Source organism: Hippoglossus hippoglossus, chromosome 6 (genome assembly GCF_009819705.1).
Source record: "Hippoglossus hippoglossus isolate fHipHip1 chromosome 6, fHipHip1.pri, whole genome shotgun sequence".
NCBI classification, from domain to species: Eukaryota; Metazoa; Chordata; class Actinopteri; order Pleuronectiformes; family Pleuronectidae; genus Hippoglossus; species Hippoglossus hippoglossus.
In genome coordinates this window covers 11,956,441-11,976,114 of record NC_047156.1, presented here as the reverse complement: position 1 = coordinate 11,976,114, position 19,674 = coordinate 11,956,441, and the positions used below count along the sequence as shown (strand labels likewise).

Genomic DNA, 19,674 nt, shown 5'->3' with positions numbered 1-19,674 from the left:
AGCTGTGCTATGAAGAAAAGTGAGTGTTTAAGAAAAGTATCAATAATTATGTGTCGATCAGTGAAAAGAAAGTGGCCACATGTGGCCCACACAACCTCCAAATATGGTCTGAGTGATGGGATCTCAGGACGCATTCAGGACAGGATCCAGGTCTTACCAGTGGTCTTGGTGGGATGCAGGCACTCGTCGGGTGGGCAGTGTGTGTGTGTACACCGGGTTTCTCCGTTCACACAGATGCAGCTGGAGCAGCGGTTCTCCAGTTGCCAGCTGGAGCCTTCTTCATATTCCAGCCCCTCCAACACACATGCTACAACAAGGAAGAAGGAGACGCCATGTGTTCACATAAGAATTGAAGCCGTGTGTGTGTCTGTGTGTGTGCAGATTGTTACCTTTGCAGATCGGACAGCAGAGTTGTGAGTCTATAATGGGGTTGGAGCACTGGACAGGAGGACACTTCTCTTCATGGCAAATTACATTGCCACCCTTACGTGTACATTTATAAGAGAATACAGACATATGAGGGAAAGTTAGCTGCAGTGAAAAATGTAGAAACACAATTTAATTTAATACAGAGTGGAATCATTTAATCTAGACGTTTCAATACTTTCTTTTAGAGTTTACCTTACACCTGCACTGTAGACACGGTCCACTCCCAGCAGGGGTGAACACTTCCCCGTGAGCATACACCCTCCTGTCATACTCACAGACTGCAGGAAAAGCACACAACCTGATCATGTTTGAGCTTGGGCAGTTAAAGTTTAAATGGAAGATGACATGCAATTAGATACACGGACCATCACATGTGGGACAACACTCTCCCTTGCGCTTAGCTGGATGGTTGCAGTGCGGTGTCGGACACGATGAATCCAAACGTTCACAAGAAACTTCGCCTGCCTGACAGATGGAGACAAGATGGGATTAGGTTCTTCAACCCGATGCAGCAAACATTCTTCCACTGTCAAAGATTTTTTAAACAGACTTATTTTTAACACTTAATCCCATTTTCACATTAGCTAATGGAAGTAGAAATGATTTTGACAGGTTTTCTTTCAACATGTGGGTCATGAAATCTCGCCAAATCCAGTCACGTGAAGTTCACATAACCGTGAAACCACCACAGCTTTGCCAAACTGAACTCACAGAGCAGTAGCAGCGGAGGCAGGGGTCTCTCCTGGAGGGGAACGTCTGTCCGTCCACATACACCTTGGACTCATATTCGCACTGCTCACACCTACAGAGTTTCAAATCAAACACAACAAGACTCTTAAATCTTTCGTCTGCATCCCCACATTCAACTTGGGGTGAGATGGAATAGCTGCAGGTTTGAAAGTGACATGGGTGAGGTCAGGCAGGTTTGTTACCGTGGGCAACAGTCTCCAGCACGATGTACAGGGTTTCGACAAGACAGAGCAGGACAGGGGAGAGGGGAACACGCCACATTTCCATTCTTGTAAAAAAAAACAAAAAAACAATCAAACACAGATGTACTGAATAATAAATAATTCACATCTGATTTACACCACAGACTGCATATACAGATAGAAGACGTGTCAGCTCCCCAAGACGTCTCGATCACCCCACTGATGGCTGGCTGCACTATCGGTCATAAATCTTGCATCCTCCATGTTAGTGGATGGGACATGGAACAAACTAAAAGCCAAAGTACATATGAGATGTTTTCTGTCATTTACAGTAGTTATGATCAAACTAATGTATGTCCAAGTGCTCTCGCTTTTAAGGTTTGGTTTTAATTAGTTATTTAATGCTACAAAAACAGGGTTAAACGTCATAATTGACTCTCTACTGGTCAAGAGCGTGTATCAGCGGGATCTCTCCTAATGTGCAAGATCGCAACGTTTGTATTCTGACCTCATTTCTGGATAGTGGGAGGAAGTGGAGTTGTGTCGTCCATCTTTACACAGTCTATGGTGTACACATGCAAAAGTTAATAATCGCTTTCTTCAGTGACGTACCACACATGTACACTCTTGACAACGTTCTCCAGTAGGAATCGCGGCTCCGTTAGGGAAGTCGTGACCATTCGCGCCACAGCCTACGAGACACACATGAGCACAAGCTGTTTCTCTGCAGTCCATCACACAATCACACTGCTCCGGGCAATGAATCAAACCCACCCTGACAGACCGGACAGCAGGTATTTGGCGGTGGAGCAGCTGGGTTTTTACAAGGTGTGCGGCACTGCTCCCTCTCACAGTGAACACGACCCTCCTGGAGAGAAGACAGATAAATATCACTGGATATGAAAAAGATGAGAACCTAAGTGGACGATGAGTATTCGACCCACCAAACAGTGGCAGACGTCACAGGGGCTCTCTTCTGGTCTCCACTTGGCTTTGTGATCATAACGGACACCAGTATGGATGCAGCCTGCAAACACATGTCGTATCCAATTACTTCACTGTCATCGTGGCACTTAAGTCCTTAGATTAAATTTAACAACACAAGATATAGGAGAGAAAAACTTCCTTCTATGTAGAATTGAACCCATTTTTTTCTTACTGCTGTTTATTGTATTGATTGCATGAATATAAATCCATACTCTGTAGCCATTTAGCTTTATCTTCTGTATGCATGTGTTTTACTTACTTTCACTTGAATTGTATTATGTTCTGTATTTGTATGCATCATATTTACTGTGTTAATTTATTCACTGTTTGTCTGTATCTTATCGTATCCTCTCACTTGACTCCATTGTAAATTAGGGCCTCTCACAATGAACTTCAAGTATAAATAAAGGTTGTAAATAAATAAATAAAAACTTAAATTAATATTTAACCTCTTTATTTATCAGCATCGAATAATGGATAAATGTTAACCCTCAACTCAGATTTTATGGAGGAGGAGGAGGAGGAGGAGGAGGAGGAGGAGGAGGAGATCGGGGCCCTGCCAGCTTTCTCTTCCCCTCAAACATTGGTCTTGTCCAGTTGACAGGACAAATTAAAGATCATGCTTCAGGATTTGTCAAGATTTTGCAAGTTTTTGACATTTTCTCAAAATGTATTTTTAGCAGTCAGTGCTGTTTTCATGCCATGTGCAGAAAATCAGTGCAAATAAATTCACCAGACCTATCAATATTAGTGATGTACTATATATTTAAATAATCTTTTGCTCTAGAGTTTCTTCTGTCATATTGATTTATTTATTTTCAGTATTCTCACTTTTGCATTGCGGGCAGCAGTCTCCAGGTACAGTCTCTTTCTGTGTGCAGTCCAGCGAGGGGCAGGGCAGAGGAGAGCACTCCCTGGTACCACCCTGTGGCCAAAAGGAGGGGCGCAGAGGTGAGACACGGTAAAAAATACCAGAAGAGTTGTTAAGGCTCAATAAAAATGTTTGCTTACGTGCGTGTAAAATACTTACCTTACACGTACATGTCTGACAGCCATCCAGAGTGCTGTAGGACACATTATGAATTGTGCCATCCAGCTCACATCCTGAATAAGAGACAATATCTTCAGTGCACACACATTTTTAATCTTCTCAGTGTGTACGTCTGCATATTCCAGGTAATAATCTAAGAGTGAAAATTGATCAATAAAAGAAGAATAAATATGTTTTTGTTTCATTGTCCTCTACCCGCTCTTTCCATGAATGCAGATGTTCTTCACCTTTTCTCTCTCGGCCACTGGAGGAACATCTGGCTCTGTTCTCTCTCTCCAGTAACGACAGAGGAGCGTTGTTTTGATATAATACACTGTACACATGCTCGCTCTCTCACACTAAATTTTAACGGTGCATAACTATAACCAGAAGTGCCTGTAACCATTTTAACAACTACCACTGGCGAGTCTATTAAAAATGAAGGAGATTTACAGTTGGAGAAACAAGGAGAAGAAAATTGGAAAAGGGGGAAGAGGTTTCCCTCCGGAGGATTCCCTCTGGACGATGGCGCTAACGACTTCCTCCGTTCCGTGGCTGTTTTACTTATCTTGCTACAAAAAAGTTGTTTACATTACCGATCTCTGAAAATCAACGCTTGCCAATTTGTTTTTCATTAAAACACTTTCAGCGAGCTTATCAAATAGTATCTCCTCTTGAACATTTCAGGAGATCATTATTTTAAGGAGGAGGACAGAGACAATGTGTGTGTGTGTGTGAGAGAGAGGGTAATAATCACAGGGTGAGAGAGAGAGAGAGAGAAGCAGGAGAGGCTGCCTACTGTGCCAGCAGCCAACAGGCATTTCCTCTAGCAAGCCAAGCATGCATGAGATCAAAGTGCGAGTGTATTATCAGCTGGGAGCCGTCGGAGTCTTCTGGCCTACATGCAGAAACAATTAAGGCAGAGATGAATGAAAATGGCAGAGACAGTGGCAGTGGCAGAGAGAGCAGTCGTAGGGGGTGAGAGAGGAGACAGTGGGGAACATGTTTATTACATTGATGGTGAAAATGTGCACGATAAACTGGACAGAGTGATGTTTACATAACCCTCTGGGAGTGAGGACGTTAAAAAGACACAAGGAGACACTGGGAATCCCTACTGAGGCCAGTCCAACATCCAACGTTAGTCCCACATGTTTGCTTCACATCAAGTTGTGGAAAGTCTCCTCAAATGACTAGAAAACATTCGCATGGATTATATTATAATTATAAGGGATTTTGTAAGTGTGAGTGTGAGAAGTGAGGGGTAGAAAGAAAACAGGTGGAAATGGCAATAAAGACAAAGACAAAAGCTGAGTCCTCTTTACCTTTGATGTTAGATTGACATGTGACCTTTCCAGATGTGCAAGTGCAAACATTGCTGAGGTCAATTTGCCAGCGCTGGCCATCGTCCACTACACGTCCCTCCCATTCACATCGCTGCCTCACGCACTCACATCCCTCCAGGTACTTGACACGAGATTGTAGGTCTGCATTCTGCAATAAAACCAAAATATCTATACAATTCCAAGATGTCATATCGTGGTACATCATATCACTTTTCATGAAAAGTCGTACTACCTGAGCTTTGACCATGTCCAGCATACGAGACAGCTCCTCCATCCTCTTCTCCAGCGTCTTCAGCCTGTCGTCTTTCTGGACCTGAGAAACAGACTTTACCCCTTCAGGAGAAGCCGGCGGCCCCAGGGCGACACCTCGCTGCAGCTGGTCACTCTGGACGTCCTGGGGATAAGTGGCGGTTTGGTCCACTGGCCTGTGGCTTGCTTGAGATTTACTGGGGGAAGCACCCTGCTGTAACCCTCGACTGCTGTCAGTCCAAGAATCTGAGCTCTGGGCGACTGCGCGCTTAGACGCAGGCAGATTATCTGGGAAATAACAAGAAAGTGTGAGAGTTGGTGTGAGATGAGGGGAGCAAGAGATTCCTGAATAATTACTGAATGAATCAAAGAACACATTTGGAGCCTGAACAAACACCCAGGAAAACACTGTGAAGATTAAGAGGAAGGGAAGCAGAATAAAAAACACACTGTTTGGGAGAGTTACTGCCTGAGGGCCAAAAGATATGATCTAATACACATCGACTAGGTGGTCCCTGCACTGAGGGTCTCGCTGTTCACGATGCCAGACGAAATAAGCAAAGTAAAGTATTATCAGTGATTTACAGGTTCATATAAAAGGGAATGACAATGAAACCTCTGGGGGAAGCATACATTCTGATCACATGATAAACCCCGCACAACATGTTATCGTAAACAGATGTACAGATACACACACACAGACGTCCATGTACTGCATACACATATACAATATCTAGAAAGTCAATTACAACTCTCCAAGTAACTTTGTAAATATTAAAGTTTTTAAGTGTATTTTCTAGGAAATATTCACATTGTTTCTTATTTCATTCTTTGTGTTGACCCTACAAGAGTAAAAAAACAGATGTACACTCAGGATTGATAAAGATAATGTTTCTTTACCTGTAAAATTGTCACAGACCCACGGGCGCCTTAAATATGCTTTCATTGAAATCTCAGCTGTCTTCAAATATCCCTGTTTTCAAAAAGAAACACAGATATGCTCACATGTTGTACTGTATGCTGTGAATGCACATTAAAAAGAGGAAGAAGATATGGAAACATGGTTTAAAAGCTACACAGATTCAGGACAGAGTATATCTTAGTCCCCTGGATAGTTATAGTATGTTTCCTTCATTTTGTGATGTGGAACTGCAAGTGGCTTTATTCAACGGGGCAGCGACTCACGATTAGAAGCACCAATATTTTTGCCAGATGTCGTGAACTAAATCACCGCCACTAAACTCACGCTGAATTTGCTGTCCTTCCTCCGCGGAGTGCTGGCAAGAGTGATGACAACGTTTTGAGGCAGTTCCAGGTGGATCTGCTCCTCGCTTTTTATCGGCACAACAACAGCTTCTTGACAGTCCACAAAAAAAGCCAGTCTGTCGGGCTCCAGGCTCACAGCCAGCTGTACCCGTTCCTCCCTGGAGAAGGGGTTTCTCACAGGGAAGAGAAAGCTGGCAGAGCCCTGAGCTCCTCCTCCTCCTCCTCCTCCTACTCCTCCTCCAGCCTGGTAGTCCAAACGCAGCGTGTCGTTGAGGGTGGAGGAGATGAATTGGAGAATGGGTGAGGATGGAGAGGAGAGGGAGAGGAGAGTGGCACTGGAGCCTGACGACTGATGCCCCACAAAGTACAACCCCATGCTTCCCTGAAGGTTAGAGTACAGGAGGTGGGAATATTCTGCAGGTAGAGTGAGGTGGGGTGCTCTGGGACGTATCCTGTACATCACTCCAGTGGGACTCTGCAGTTTGGATACGCCACTAATGTGGTTGGACATGTTCAGAGCCTCCAGAAGGTCAATCACTAGGAGAGAAATAAAACACAGAGTCAGGCCGCACATACCCGTGTTGTATGAGGTAACGCTCTGTGTAATGGAGGATGACACAGTGCAGGGGTTTGGGTTCTAATGAGTGTGAGTCTGTGAGAGTGAGACTCAGAGTGAAGCCATTCATCAGGCTTGTCACACGTGGCTGCTTCACTGACCTCAAACCCAACAGCAACAGGTAAGTATGATGGATAGAGTCAGTATCTGTCTGCTTCTCAGTGGGTGAGATGCAGCGTCTGATGCAACACTTACAATCTGAAGATAGTTCACTACATGTGAATCACAGTTATTTAGCAAATATAGTTTCTTTCCAAAATAAAATGATCTCCTCCTTCACCAACTACGCTGTAAAACATGTTACGTTGAATTGACAAAATTTTATTATGTCAAGTGGTTACAGTTGATACATTTGTCTAAATCAAGATATATATATATATATATTAAGTTTAGTGCACATATTTTTTTAAGTTCATTGTAATGATCATTTATCAGTAATTCAATATTAGTTAGAAAAAAATATGTAGGGTTCAATAACACTTTAAAATCGGTTAAACAAGACAGATTGAAACATGTAACATCTACAAGGGGTCATAATCCATTTCTTCAGAGTAGAACATTAAAATGCTGCCTGCAGGTGAATCTATAAATAATAATCCTTGAATTTCTAAACACAGTATAAACCAACACAACGTACAGCGTTTCTGTACTATACTTCTACACTTTCACCTAAGCAGGCCTATAATTTTGAATGCAAGGCTTCTGGAAGAGTTTAAATAGTTGTGCATGAACATTATCTCCATATAACATTAGAGCACAAAGGTTGAATAAGTCACTGACAGTTTTGTAAACTCACCGTTTTCATGATGGGAACCAGCCTGCCCCTGCACAGTCTGCGCGAGCACCCAGAGAAACTGTATCCCCAGCAGGATTGGAGTCCTCAGTTTGCCGCTCTCCATTTCTCCAGACGAAAAAGTTGCACCAACATCCAAACAGCTCAGAAAAAAAGCATGACATTCATTTGTCTTTCAATCCGATCTGGTGCCATGGACAATGGCTTGTGCGTTTCGGGATCTCCCCCTCGTTCCTCCGTGAGCAGAGCTCTGTCTCCAGAGGGGAAACATGGAACATCTGGATGAAGGGCAGGGCGTCACTTCTCTCTGCAGTCACACACTTACATTCCCCCCCGGGGCCACATCCTCACCGCACTTTCACACCGAGATCAAAAAGGCAAATAGTCTGGAGAGTCTGAGGATTAATTCTGAAACATTTACAACCTTGTTTTTACTATAGGAGTAAAAAAAAAAGACGAATGCGTAAAAAAGGGTTCAGGTGTGCAGTGCGCATGAGGAGGGGAGGTAACCGGCTCTTATCTCCGCCTCATTCAGAACCATTGCTGTGAGGGGAGACTTTTTTTTCTTCTTCTTCTTCTACTTCTCCCGTTTTCCCTCTTTTTTTATGTTGGGAAAAAAAATTATCTCCACCCAGCACTGATCAGCGGTGTTGATTCCCAAGGACCCTGTTTTTGGTAATGCGCTAAAACCTGGTGTGGAGACTGGAGAGGAGCCATCCATGCTGGAGCAGAAACCAGTCTGTGTGTTGTGTGTATGCAGAGAGAGAGAGAGAGAGAGAGAGAGAGAGAGAGAGAGAGAGAGAGAGAGAGAGAGAGATGGTGGGGGTAAACACATGTAGTCATGTTTCACTGCTTTGGACTCAGTCCCAGTGTGCATCCCACTGTGCCCTCCACCCACTCCCCTCTGTCTCCAACAGCTCCTGGCTCTTCTCTCATGTTGTTGTTCCTGCTCATGTCTGCTCTGTTCTTCTCTTTCTCAAACTACACCCTCATAAGCAAAAGCACTGTGTCATCGAATCGCTGGTGATGATGATAGGACACCCAGTTGTTCCTGATGGCTGAAGCAGATGGGTCTGTCTTTGTTTACCACATGGGACAACAAAACCTTACTTTATTTCAGAATCTTCCCACCATCTGTCCACCAACCAAACATAATCTCACCCCCCTTCTCTCTGGTATGTGGCTGTAATTTGGGATTATTACAGCCAGTTAGTCTGTAGTAATCACAATTCAAAAGTTTTCCCGCAGGACTTCCTCGCTTCACTCCATTGGTTGCCAGGTCCCTCTGGATGGCAGCATGGCACTTCCAGGGCTGAGAGGGCTGATGGTAGAAACTCGAGGCATGCGGCATCATTTTCTATCGAGGGATTTGTTATTTTAATGAAGAATTGAACTTTACGAAAGCCGTGATTTACTGTAAAGTCTTTACAATCCTGAAATGCCTCCCGGAGAAACTAAATAAAGTGTCTCTAACACCTTGTGTGTTAGTTTCTCGAGGGCAGTCTCCATTTTAAACCTGCCTGTGTGGAATGGGCTGTTTGCTTGGCCTGTGGTGTTGCCTACCTCAGAATTATCCTGTGTCATTAGTGAGTCCTCCTTCAACAGTTCGACAATATACTTTTTTATTGTTTGCGTCCTGAACATGTGTGCAGAGATTTTTATAATCTGAGTCTAGCCTATGGTGCAGAGTGAAGTTAGAAAACTTTATCTTCATCCTACCTGGTTTATCTGCAAAGGAGATTATATACACAACCCAATGTTGAAGTTTCATACTACTTAATAATATACTTAATAATGTACAAATCACAGTAATACTAACTACAGTAGTACATTATTTATTTACCATTGTATTGCTTCTTTGCACAACACAATTGTGTGTTTCCAATATACTGCATATTCTCCTACTTTTTTTTCACCATTCTTTAACTTATTTGTTCAGTTTTTTGTCCTCATCCTTAACGGTTTTTAGATTGCTATACACAGATTTATGTACATGTAAAATTCTGATTCTAATGCAACATTTGTTATTGCAATATTTTCATCAGTACATCATGCAAATCATTCCATATGCATAAAGGAGTAAATGTGTGAATATTTCATGAGTGGGTTTGAGTTACTCTCCCAACCGTGTCTGTAGTAGATTTGATTCAGTGAGATGTCTGTCTTTAGTGGAATCAGCCTTCAACAAATGTTCGTTTCAGTTTTATATGGGTTTCATTTTCAGTAACATCATTATAAGAAAAAACAAAACACACACACACACACACATACACACTCTCTTGAAAGAGATGCAGATGTCAAAGAGCTATGATCTATCAACCTTATCCTCTGTAACAACCTCTCTGCTGACATCCAGTGGTCAGGTCCAGTCACAGCAGATATAAAACAGACACTACGGATCAGTTCACCCAATCTGGAAGCCTGTGAGATGAGTCTTTTCCAAATACTGTTAACTGCAGAGTATCATAACAACATTACACTCTCAGAGTATCACTTCACTATGGTTAGTGCATCTTTAAATACCATCTTTAAACATTTACTCAGTCTTTCTCCGAGACACAGACTGCAGTGTTCAGCTTTTCCCCCCTGAGGCCCTTTTGAGTCTTTAAACACTCCTGCTCCCCCTCCTGCTCTTCTCTGACAAAGGGAACCACTCACACGTCTGCACTAACCAAAACATCTCTCATGGAGCCAGACGGTTTCTTTCATCACAGCCCTGAAGATATGTGGAGACACACTCCTCACTGTGTGTCTTCATGAGTGTGTGTGTGTGTGTGTGTGTGTGTGTGTGTGTGTGTGTGTGTGTGTGTGTGTGTGTGTGTGTGTGTGTGTGTGTGTGTGCCTGTGCCTGTGCATGCTGGGACAAGAGTGTAGAAGGATGTGGGTTAATCTTCAGTAGGCGAACGGCCGATGTTTGATAGCTAATCCCTTGTCAGGCCCAATTAGTCGTTGCACATTGCTAATTGAGCAAATCCACCAGGCACAAGCTGTGTAGCCAGAGAACATGCTTAGACTCAAGTTTTAACCTGGACAATGACCTAAAAGACACATGTATTTAAATTATGATACAAGCTGCACAGACCTGATTTGGCACAGTTAAATACCTCTGGATGTGCTCTGTGACGAGAGCTGATTGGACGCTCAGGCTGCTGAGCTTTGATTGCATGACGTTCTGCTGATGAAGGTCAAGTGTCTCTGTTCCAGACAAATCCCCTAAATTCACATCTCCAGGGTCAGATGTGCTCTGACCTCACCATCAGGTTCTTGCCATCTCCAATCTGATTGGCTCCCTCTTTCGTCCCTGACCAGGTAAGCCCCACCCTCAAGCTTTAGCCACTGAGCTGACGTTTATCCCAGGACACACACCATAAGCTGCTGTCTGCTTTTTTATGTGTGCGAGGAGGGGGGGTCAGTGTGTGCACGGCAGTGTGTGTGTGTGCGGCCTGTGTCATCCTGTTGTTGTTGTTGTTTTTGCTTTGTTTATTCCTAAAAAGCTGCATCGTGGCTTTTTGAGTGACTTTTCTGGGGGGTTTTGTGTCTGAGAATCAGAGATGCTGCTTCCATCACAAGTCAGGAGGATATGGACGAGTGGCAGAGGATTTGACAGCAACAGGTCAGTGAGCTGAACAAATCCACAGATGGTCTGCGGTCATACTGACTATGACACTGACTTAGTTGATTTTGTAACAGAAAGCTTATACGTCTGTTTACCTTGCATTGGCTGCAGAGTTATTGTTTTAGTGGGATGTGACCCCAGGTCCTGTTAAGACCCCCCACCCCTTCTCCTCCTCTAAATTCAAACACATGCACCAACACACAAAACTGAACCCAGAGACACACAAAGAGCATGAGAGACATGGAGCGACACAGCTGATTTGAGATATATGGTATCTGAAGTTGCATTTTGTTTTCAAAACATAACGTCAGGTTTCAGAGTTTGTTTTAGAAGGGTTCATGATTACGCCATCACTTGTGTGCCTATAGAAAATGGGTGGGTCTATAGTCTGCAGAGCTCGACAGGGAAAAGAAAAAGAGAGCAACAGAAGGACGATAGTATACGACTATTGTATTATTCTAAAGGTTTGTTCTGTAGACGGTGACAGACAAGGCAGAAATCCAGGTACATGGATTAAAGGGAATTACAGGACACAGAGTATATGTGTGTGTGTGTGTCAGTTTTAGATGAGGAGAGGGTCTTTATGTGTAGCTATCAGGACACAGAGTGAAGCTCAATCTAATGATCTCATGAAGAAGATGAAACCTGTCATTAAGGGGGCATATTATGCCTCTTTTCCACAATTTGACAAAGTTTCTTAAGGTCTTAAAACATCTGTGATACACTTTGCTCTTCTCTCAGACAGAACTAGCCCCTGAGGCCTCGCTGAGCCCAGGAATGGACCTCCCTGAACTCAAACTGACTTCATTTCCGGCCAAGGCTCCAGTCTGGTCGCTGCTGGTCCTTCTATGTCTGCACACAGTCAAAGGTTAGAGCCAATTCACATCTGATCCTATTAAGAGTGTGGTTCTCGGCCAGAATGAACGGGGTTGTAACCGTACTGCGTATGTGTCTGTGTTTACGTTTGCACAGGGATGTCAGGGTGGGGCGGGTGTTTGGATGGACATGATGTATTTGTGACGGTCAGAGAAAACAGCCGCCCAGGAGAAGTTGTTGCTGAGCTCTCGGCTGACACCACAATGGAAGGGGTACAGTGGACCCTGGATGGAAAAGACGCTGATTGGTTCTTCCTGGATGAAAGATACATCCGGTTGAACACATCGGTCGACAAGGCTCTTGACCGGGAGGTAACGATTCAGGATAAACTCTCACAACACACTGATCTGAGTGTTTCAGACTTCTTATAATGAAGACCAAATGAAAATGATGGAAGGATTATAAAGCGATGAGGAAGTCGTATCTATGTTTAGAACAAACTATCAGACATTGAACTCCACATCCTTGTTCTTGGACTAAACACAATCCGTCACCGTCATCCTCCTCGCAGCCAGCTGTCTTACATCATGGCAGCTTTTAAAGGGTCAACCAGATCAAGAGTCTCTCTCTCCCTGTCTGTTTGCTTCTGTTACTCGATCCCTAAAATGAAAATATTGCTTGACTGAAGAGTTTCAACGTTACACCTTCTCAACACAATGTGCTTTAGAGCGTCAGTTCAGTGTGTGGCTGTCTACCTCTAAAAAATGCTTCCTTCTTCCCAATAAACTCTTAATAAAACATTGGGAGGGGATTTTTTACAGTGTAACTGAAGAACAGTTGAACATTAGAAATGTGGATATTTGCTTTGTCAATACCTTAACACAAGCCTGTTCTTAGTGTTTTGGTAATTCAAATTTTAATGGGTCAAGTATTTGTACATAGAATTTGTGTTTAAACATTTTATCATATTGAATGAAAGTCTTCATTTCATACCCGGTCTGTTCTCTCTGCTCTCATCTCTCAGGCCCAGAGTCCCGTCCTGATGGCTGAGTTGCAATGTTATGAGGACGATCTTCTTCAGGTACTCTTAGTCCCATCATCTAACTCCTGGTTTCATGTGTCGTCCTTCATTTACACATGTCTGCATCTTTTTTATCCACTGTTGTTGTAGAGTGTGTACAGGGTCATGGTGGAGATTCTTAACGAGAATGATAACTCGCCTGTGTTTGCAGAAAACTCCACCCACTCTCTTATTATAAGTGAGGTATGACACTTTGATAAACACGGTATGACACTCAAGTCAGTGCACACAACAGACTGAATTAAACTGCCACTACGACTGTGTAAAGTGTTTCCTGTCTGCCTTTCTGTTTGGGTGATTTCCAGCTGACTCCAGTGGACACTGTGATCTTTACCGTCCTGGCCACAGACGCAGATAACGACAAGATCATTTACTACATTGACCAGACATCAGTGAGTTTTACTCTTTCACTCTTATCAAGAATGGAATCAAGAACAGTTGCAGGCCTCCGTCACGAGAGAGAAACTCGATCACTGAACTTCTGTTTCTGTGTTTTCTGTAGCCTGATGCAGATTATTTCAAGGTTGATTTCCCAAACAGTGGAGAAGTGATCCTGTCCAAGCCTCTAGACTACGAGACTCAACCCGTGCTGACTGTTACCATCCACGCCTCGGTATGCTCGGCACATTCCCACTACACTGATATCACCCACCTCAGAGTCCAGATTTCATAATGCTCCTGACAATTACTAATACAAAAGACGAACCATTCATCAGTTCATGCATCCATCCATTTCTCCAAAGACAACTTGCCTTGTCATTACCTCAGGAAATGAGCACCGCTGAGCGCTTCAACACCAGCACCAACATCACCATCCACGTCCTGGATGGAGACGACCAGTACCCACAGTTCCTGCCCTGCACGCTGCTGTTCCAAGATGAGACCAGTCACATCTGCACCAGTCCTGTGTACACAGTCAATATCACGGAGGGGGAGGAGGTCAGCGGCTGAAGCTCACACACATTACCAGTGTTATATACTGGAGAATGTGTTTATAATATCCTGGATTGTGTTTTCTATATTATCTACCTCTATTAAAGCTTTATCACAATGCATTTATTACAATGGTTTTTGAGGACAGAGGTGGGAAATTCTATAACGCATGTGTCACTTCCTTGACACTGGAACCATAGGTGTGATTATATTATATCTGAACTTACAGAATATACTGCCACATTTGTGATGCGCTCCTGTGTTTAATATTCATGTTGAGTCTAGTATTGTCATTGCACAAGTTCTAACTCTGAGATCATCTGGAAATTGACCTGTTCAGTTTCTGCCAAAACTGTAGCTCAGTTGCAAACATCCGGATGACTCAGGCCACTCAACATTCATGGTTTGTGTTGTGAGCTGTTCTGAGGATTTGATGAGTAAAGCACCGGATGTGTGTTATGCTGCAGGACATTGTGCTGGACTTCTCTCCTGGTCCTATATATGCAGTGGATGGAGACAGAGGCCTCAGCACTCCACTCAGTTATGCCATACTCTCAGGTACCACACACACACATACACACAAATTAAAATTATGCCGTGTGCTTTCATGTGTGCATCTGTAACTGTGCTTGTGTCCATGCTAAGGCAACGATGACGGCCGTGTCCTGATCGATAGAGTGACAGGGGAGATGAAACTGACTCAGGGGGTGACGGACAGACTCACAACTCCAATGCTGCATCTACAGGTCCTGGTAAGACTAACCTGCTCTGTGTTGATGATGGTTTTAACATTTCTTTCTTACTCCCTTCACCATCCTCCCTGCTCTCTCTGTGTGTCTCTCACCCAGGCATACCAGGACGATGACCCCAGGAAGTACTCTGTCGCCACAGCGTTGATCCGAATCCTGGCAGTGAACCACTTTCACCCAGTGTTTGACGAGGCTGAATATCACGGCTTTGTAACTGCGGTAAAGAGCGCTGCCTCTCTGGTGAACACGTACGGTGGCAAAGTGCTGATGTTACACGTACAAGACCAGGACTTTGAGCAGGTGTGAACAGTTACATGATCGCTGCGTCTCTGTATTTGTTTTGCTTTCTGTTACCCACCATCACTCCCTTCTCTCCACAAACTGACAGGGTTTCAACCCCAGGATCAGCTTCACCTTCAGCCATACATCCAACCACACAGACATCTACCAGCTCACACAGGAGGGCCTTGTGATCGCCAGGACCAACCAGCTCAAGGCAAAACAGAGACACACCCTAGAGGTGAGCCTCAAACATACTGTTATAATGATGCGTTCAATTGAAAAGGCCGTATTGGTGAGTGCTCGTGGTTTAGACCAGTAACAAGAAATGATGTTAGCTTTACATGAAGTCAGATGCCAAGGCCCAATTGATCCCTTGAATTAAATCAAGCAGCACCAAATTACACACACTCACAAATATTAGAATTATTCCATGGAAAATCTGTGAAAGTGTCAAAAAAGCACCTTATCTCGCAATGTTGAAAAAAGATATCATCGCACCAAACGTTTTGTGGTTATCTATTAGATTTTGCATCATCTTGTGAACTAACTAACAAACAAACCAACAAACAAATGGACAGGGGTGAAAACATAACGTCCTCGTAGGGGGTAATAGTAATAAAGAACTGAAAGGTTGTAAATAAAATGATCCGCACTAATGTCAAATATACACAATTTAAGTTAGTTGGCAAAAACATTCAAATGTATCAGTATGTCCTGAACTTACCACAAACAAGGTTTAAACAACATTTAAAGCAGTGCAACGTGGGTGCAACAAGTAAAACAATGATATGTATAGGCTACACTACTGCACCTTATAGTGAAGCAAGATAATTGTACTACACAACATCTATGTCTTTCATCAGAATCTTAGAAAAGACATAATGAAGATGATGTGATAAACAGTCAAACTTATTTCCAGGTAAAAGCCACAGACCAAGAGTCAGGTGATGCCACCTTTACTACTGTCGTGATCGAGGTGTTGACTGAAGGACAATCAAGTGAGGACACACACTCTGACATACACACTCATTACTGATGAGCCTGCTGACATTAACTCTGTGCGTCCTTCTGTGTGCACTGCAGTTCCTCACAGTCCACTGGGAGAGGAGCGCCTGACGGGCTGTACTGTGGGCAAAGCATTCTTCCTGAGCCTGGTGTTCATGACTACGGGTGGATGTGTCCTGTCTCTGGTGATGTGGTTGAAGAGAAAACAAAAGGGAAAGAGGGACCCACTGGAGAGAGGCTGTGTGGCCCAGGGAAAACACCCCAATGTGGTGAGGACACTTGTGACTCGAATCTACATTCAGAGTCAGCCTGTCTGTTTGTGAATACGTTCTCAGATATCTCCTACGGTTTATATTTTCACAGAGCTTGCGGTGGTTCAATCTGGTGAGTTATTTATTTTCTCTTGTTGTAGCTAAGATTCTCTCTTGTCCTGATTTCCTGTCTCATTCCTACATAAACTACAACTGTATATAACATGCATTGTATTATTAGCTAGTGTAGAATAGATATCTTAACTATTAATTTGATTTGAACAAGTAATGTACCTGGAAAGTAACACACTAACTCTGTAATTGATTGATTGATTCATTTCTTTCACTAATACATTGTCCCCTTAATGGTTATTGAGAAGCCTATATAGTCTCCTTTCTGTAACAGTTATTACCTCTGGCAAGGAGGTTTTCATTGTGCGTTAGCAGGGCTACGCAAAAACTATAAAAACTGATTTCCAGCAATGTTGCTAGAGGGATGGAACATAGTCCTTGAAAGAATCCATTACATTTTGGTGCGGATAATGAATTAAGGGGCGAATCCATGATTTAAATTTGTGTTAATATCTCAGTGAACAATGAGCAGATCTTGATTTCCCACTGCTTAGGACTATGTTTTATCACAAATAAATTGTAACTTAGACGACCTCCTTTTTTCTTTATATTTTTTCTATAAGAAGAGACAATTATTTTTATCATAACTATATTAGTTATAATAATTTTATTATAGGATTGTTCGGCCTTGGCAGAGGTATATGCGCTCTACTGAGTGCTTTTCTAAATCTTACTTTGTCATGTAAGTGACATTACGTGAGAGGTATAAATCAGAGGCATTGTCATTATATCTTGTTATCATGGTTACCAGATGATATTCTAATGACTTCGATGATCCACTGCAATTCATGACTTTAAGCTTACAGCTCTGTAGACTGACATTCAATTTGGAACTCCGATCTAACCTTTCCTTTCCTCATCATGTCAAGAATTTAATTTGCGCCGACACTTTGGTTTATGAAGAAATACCTAGAAAATGAATGACCTTAACTGATTAACAAAACAGTAAAGTAGGACAGTGAACACGGTGAACATTATCACTGTTAAACATGAGCATGTTTCCATGGTCACTGGACCAATGTTAGTTGGGTGGTATTAGCATTTCGAGTTTTTTGGTAATGTTACTTACATTGAGTCTCACAACATTTCTTCCAAATATTGCCTCAATGACCGTGGTTTATCCTCAGGTGAGTCACCGCAGTGCCATGCCACACACGGAGGAAGTTCCCAACAACAGGGAAGAATATGGAACCTGCAATCCTTCCTTCAGCTTCCCTGACAAACCTGCGATCTACACCGTCCCAGATCTCCCCAACTGCCGAGGACCTGCTGCACCAGGAGCGACTGCTGCACCCGACAGCAGCGTCCCCCCCCCCTGAGAACACGTGCATCCCCGTGATCTCCAATAAAAATGCTTCTTTACCAACCAAAAGCTCCCCTAGTTCACCCACCCTTCACCCAGCCACTGTGGATTTGAGGCCTACACACACGGCTCAAGATGCTGTGCCATCCAAAGAAAATCTTAACTCCCCACCTGCTACACCCCTGGAACCTCCTTCAGAACTACCCAACACCAGTCTGAGCCCCACAACACCTTATTCCCGTCCCGACTCACAAACTACCACCAATGATGACATCATTGACCTTGTCACAAGCCCCTCCTCTCAATCCAGCGCTCTATGCAGTCAAACCCGCATTGCTTATGCAGAAATAGACAAACCATTCCGCAAATCTCGCGTGAAGACGCCCCCGTATTCACCTTTACTGTCCTTATCCCACCCCAAGCAGACAAGCACGCCCCCACCCACCCCAGAGCAGGAACCTTTCAAAGCCAAGCTGGTCCACATGGATACTTCACCGCTTGATACACCTCCGGTGACGCCACAGCAGAAATCTATGACTCTAAGCATGGAGGAAGACCAACCGTCCACATCGCTGGACCAGGTAGACCAACCAGAGCAGCCAGGTGCAGATACCAGCAGTCCATCTGAGGACAGAAGGCCTACTGAGGACAGAAGGCCCTCAGAGAACTCAGCAAACACCCAGGACGACCGCAGGGCGGGGGAGGAGGATGATGACGGCTTTCTGGGAGATGAAGATGGAGACAAGCAAAGTGACGATGAGTTGGAGTCAGATGAAGAAGAGCTGCTGAGAGTGATGGCTCGATGTAACCCTGTTTTTATCACCTTTAGTAAGTGATGTTATTATGACATGGCAGGGACTGAGTGTGACGGGGCAGAACGACAGAACATGGAGGATGTAAGAAGCAGATGGATGACAGAGGAGAACACATCATCCATAACAAACACGACGGTCTGATTCTGCTGAGTCATGGAAGAGGACAGCATTCTGTAAAGACAGCACAGCGGCCACATGCATATGTTCACACACTGTCCTGATTGTAGACACTTAACGCACATTAATGTAGATGAATTAAAAAAGTTTGTTACATTCATATCACATTATTAGGCGAGCTGACAGGTATGATGCACAAGACACAGGTCAAATAACAAACATTTTAAATAAAACTAATTAGACATACACTTTGATAGCTTTTTCAACAATACAGCATATTCGTCAATAAAGTAATCATGAATATATTCTCTTTGTTTATGAATAATACGACTGTATTCTTGGTCCCGGGGGTAAATCCACATGAAATCCCAGAGAAATGCTCGTCTCTGCAGTTACAATATCTAACACATACATTATACATACAGTCTGTGGACTGACCACACATTCCCATTGATGTCACAGTGGGTGTTCTCCTTCAGCCGTGTACAGACGACACCTGCTTTGACATCAGGGAGTCTGTAACGCTTGACAGAGAAGCAGCTCTTTTGCTCCCTGTGGTTCTAGGGTTACCATGTAAGTAGCTGCACATCTGTATGTTCAGAACTTTTACATTGTGTACTTCATCGTTAATTACTTAATTATGCCTACTCTACAAGCTGCCTCCATTTTTTTCTTTGAATGTGAGTAAAGTTGTTGTTTGACTGAAACAATGAACCACGACAAGTTATTCAAGGTTTTAAGCTTCAAGATGGTTCAGTTTAGGAATACCAATCGAAATAGTTTTGTTAAGTTTAAGATTGCTCTGCACCAATAATGGAAGGATCCATAAGAAAAGTCAGATTGGTGGAAAAAGGAGGGTTTAAAACCTCTGTCCTCGCAGCTCGGTGAAGCTGCAGCTCAGTTTAAGAAGAATATAAGAATCTTTT

The 19,674-nt window shown here is 43.4% G+C and overlaps 2 protein-coding genes across 5 annotated transcripts in view; one reads left to right on the top strand and one right to left on the bottom strand.

Annotated features, from left to right (window-relative positions):
- kcp (kielin cysteine rich BMP regulator) overlaps positions 1-8,359 on the bottom strand; it is a 19,362-nt gene extending 11,003 nt beyond the window's left edge. The window contains exons 1-16 of one of the 4 annotated variants that reach the window (XM_034587222.1): positions 7,652-8,359; positions 6,220-6,776; positions 5,874-5,946; positions 4,957-5,261; positions 4,704-4,872; positions 3,379-3,452; positions 3,180-3,273; positions 2,306-2,388; positions 2,136-2,229; positions 1,974-2,053; positions 1,362-1,447; positions 1,141-1,231; positions 795-894; positions 622-707; positions 390-531; positions 158-307 (exon numbers count right to left, since the gene is read on the bottom strand). In XM_034587222.1, the coding sequence (XP_034443113.1) occupies positions 158-307; positions 390-531; positions 622-707; positions 795-894; positions 1,141-1,231; positions 1,362-1,447; positions 1,974-2,053; positions 2,136-2,229; positions 2,306-2,388; positions 3,180-3,273; positions 3,379-3,452; positions 4,704-4,872; positions 4,957-5,261; positions 5,874-5,946; positions 6,220-6,776; positions 7,652-7,754 (2,287 nt within the window). In that variant the 5' untranslated portion in view covers positions 7,755-8,359. The remainder of the gene's footprint in view (positions 1-157; positions 308-389; positions 532-621; positions 708-794; positions 895-1,140; positions 1,232-1,361; positions 1,448-1,973; positions 2,054-2,135; positions 2,230-2,305; positions 2,389-3,179; positions 3,274-3,378; positions 3,453-4,703; positions 4,873-4,956; positions 5,262-5,873; positions 5,947-6,219; positions 6,777-7,651) is intronic. The other 3 variants (XM_034587221.1, XM_034587219.1, XM_034587220.1) reach the window with 3 other exon arrangements.
- LOC117762697 (cadherin-related family member 5) lies at positions 8,054-19,674 on the top strand. The gene is given in 17 exon segments (XM_034587223.1): positions 8,054-8,193; positions 12,006-12,132; positions 12,237-12,451; positions 13,105-13,161; positions 13,252-13,344; positions 13,467-13,553; positions 13,664-13,774; positions 13,930-14,100; positions 14,562-14,652; positions 14,740-14,846; positions 14,943-15,143; positions 15,232-15,363; positions 16,045-16,123; positions 16,209-16,399; positions 16,494-16,514; positions 17,641-17,820; positions 17,822-19,674. Coding segments are annotated over 16 exon segments (2,658 nt in total). The 5' UTR covers positions 8,054-8,193; positions 12,006-12,041; the 3' UTR covers positions 18,653-19,674.